Source organism: Entamoeba dispar, genomic scaffold (genome assembly GCF_000209125.1).
Source record: "Entamoeba dispar SAW760 scf_1105229459859 genomic scaffold, whole genome shotgun sequence".
In the NCBI taxonomy this organism is placed as follows: Eukaryota; Evosea; order Mastigamoebida; family Endamoebidae; genus Entamoeba; species Entamoeba dispar.
In genome coordinates, this window is record NW_001853903.1 from 1 (window position 1) to 1,550 (window position 1,550).

The 1,550-nt window shown below is 18.5% G+C and overlaps 1 protein-coding gene across 1 annotated transcript, besides 4 other annotated features; it reads right to left on the reverse strand.

Moving 5' to 3' along the window:
- Window positions 1-90: 90 nt before the first annotated feature.
- Window positions 91-294: a sequence feature (AT_rich).
- A 269-nt stretch (window positions 295-563) lies between these two features.
- On the reverse strand, window positions 564-1,009 carry EDI_306620 (uncharacterized protein; the record flags this gene model as incomplete). Its single annotated transcript, XM_001736448.1, has 2 exons — window positions 564-706; window positions 829-1,009. 2 exons carry the CDS (start codon window positions 1,007-1,009, stop codon window positions 564-566), a joined length of 324 nt encoding a protein of 107 aa, XP_001736500.1.
- Window positions 626-675: a sequence feature (AT_rich).
- Window positions 708-745: a sequence feature (AT_rich).
- A 292-nt stretch (window positions 1,010-1,301) lies between the features above and the next one.
- Window positions 1,302-1,381: a sequence feature (AT_rich).
- Window positions 1,382-1,550: the final 169 nt, after the last annotated feature.

The window sequence follows — 1,550 nt, forward strand, 5'->3', positions numbered from 1 at the left end:
GATAGAATAATTTGAAAAGAGAATACTTGATAGATTTTATTAGTACAAAATATGATATGATGATAAATAATGGATTTAGATTTATGTTAGTTTAAAAATATAATAAATTTTAACATATACATTCTGAATAAATTTTATATTGAAAACATATTTGATAATTTAAATAATTTGATTGATATTTTCATACTAAAAATATCAGTTTAAAAATTAGAACAAATTAATTTACATTAAATTATTTTACTTCTATAACATATTGTACTTTTATTTATTCATATTATTTTACTTTTAAAAAAAGATATTTGTTGTTATTGAAAAAATTAGTTAGGATTAATTTTTTTATAACATTTGAATGGTTCTATCATTTTTTCTATTGAAATATATTCTCTCAGATTCTTTGATTGTCTTGTTATATCATCTTCTTTTCTTTTCATTAAGAAAGATTCTATTAAGAAAAGTGTTATATAACCATTATGTTTTAATTATCCAATACATTCATCAATTTTTATAGAATAAATTATTTGATCATTTGTTAATTCTAATACTTTCATTAATTGTTTATTCATTCATCTCATAAACAATGGATATTTATCATTTCCATATTTAATATGTACTACACATTCTTTTCTTATTATATTAATTTTATTAACATATACTATTAATCCATATTTATTTTTTGATGAAAATGGGAATATAATTGTTTCTATTTCTTTAATATTATATTGTAATTGATATATATATTATTATTCTTTGATATTCATCATAACATACATTTTTGTGGAACATTAAATGTTTTCATTATATTTTCAAATTCTTCTTCTGTTAATATACTATCATATTCATGTATTTCATTAATATATATTTCATTTTGAGATATTTTAGTGATAGAATTATGTGAATGAATTGATGACATTCTTTCTTCAACATTATCTTCTTCAATAATTTCATTATCATCATTAATTATTTTATCTTCATCATTTTTACTTCTTTCACTAATTACATACTTCTTCATTTGAAATGGTGCAATTTCATTAAAAAATACTTCTTTTGATTTTCTTTTCCTAAATTCAACTTTATTCCTTGGATGTACATTTGTATTATGTTTTATTTTATTTACAACTACATTTCTTATCAAACTATAAGTATTTGGTAATTCAATATTAGAAATTGATTTATCATTCCAATTTATTATAGTTTGTTTTGATTTAAAAGCAAATGATGGAAGGTTATCATAATTAATAAGAGGGAACCAAAATAAGTGAAGAAATTATGAATCTAAATAAAATGCTCAAATGAAAATGGTGTATTATATTTTTTGATTATTAGAATATTCTGTTTTATATTATTTTCTCTTAAAATTATAAAATATAAATTAAAATAAAATGTAGGTAAAATAATAATTCTATATCAATCAGTTGACATTTTGTAACTTCTTGGTGTTTTGAGTATGATGTATCTTGATTTGTTGAGTATATTCATTCATAATTCTGTTCATTTTATTTTATTCTTTATTTCATTTACCTTCAATTCTATTTTAATGTGAAAATATCATT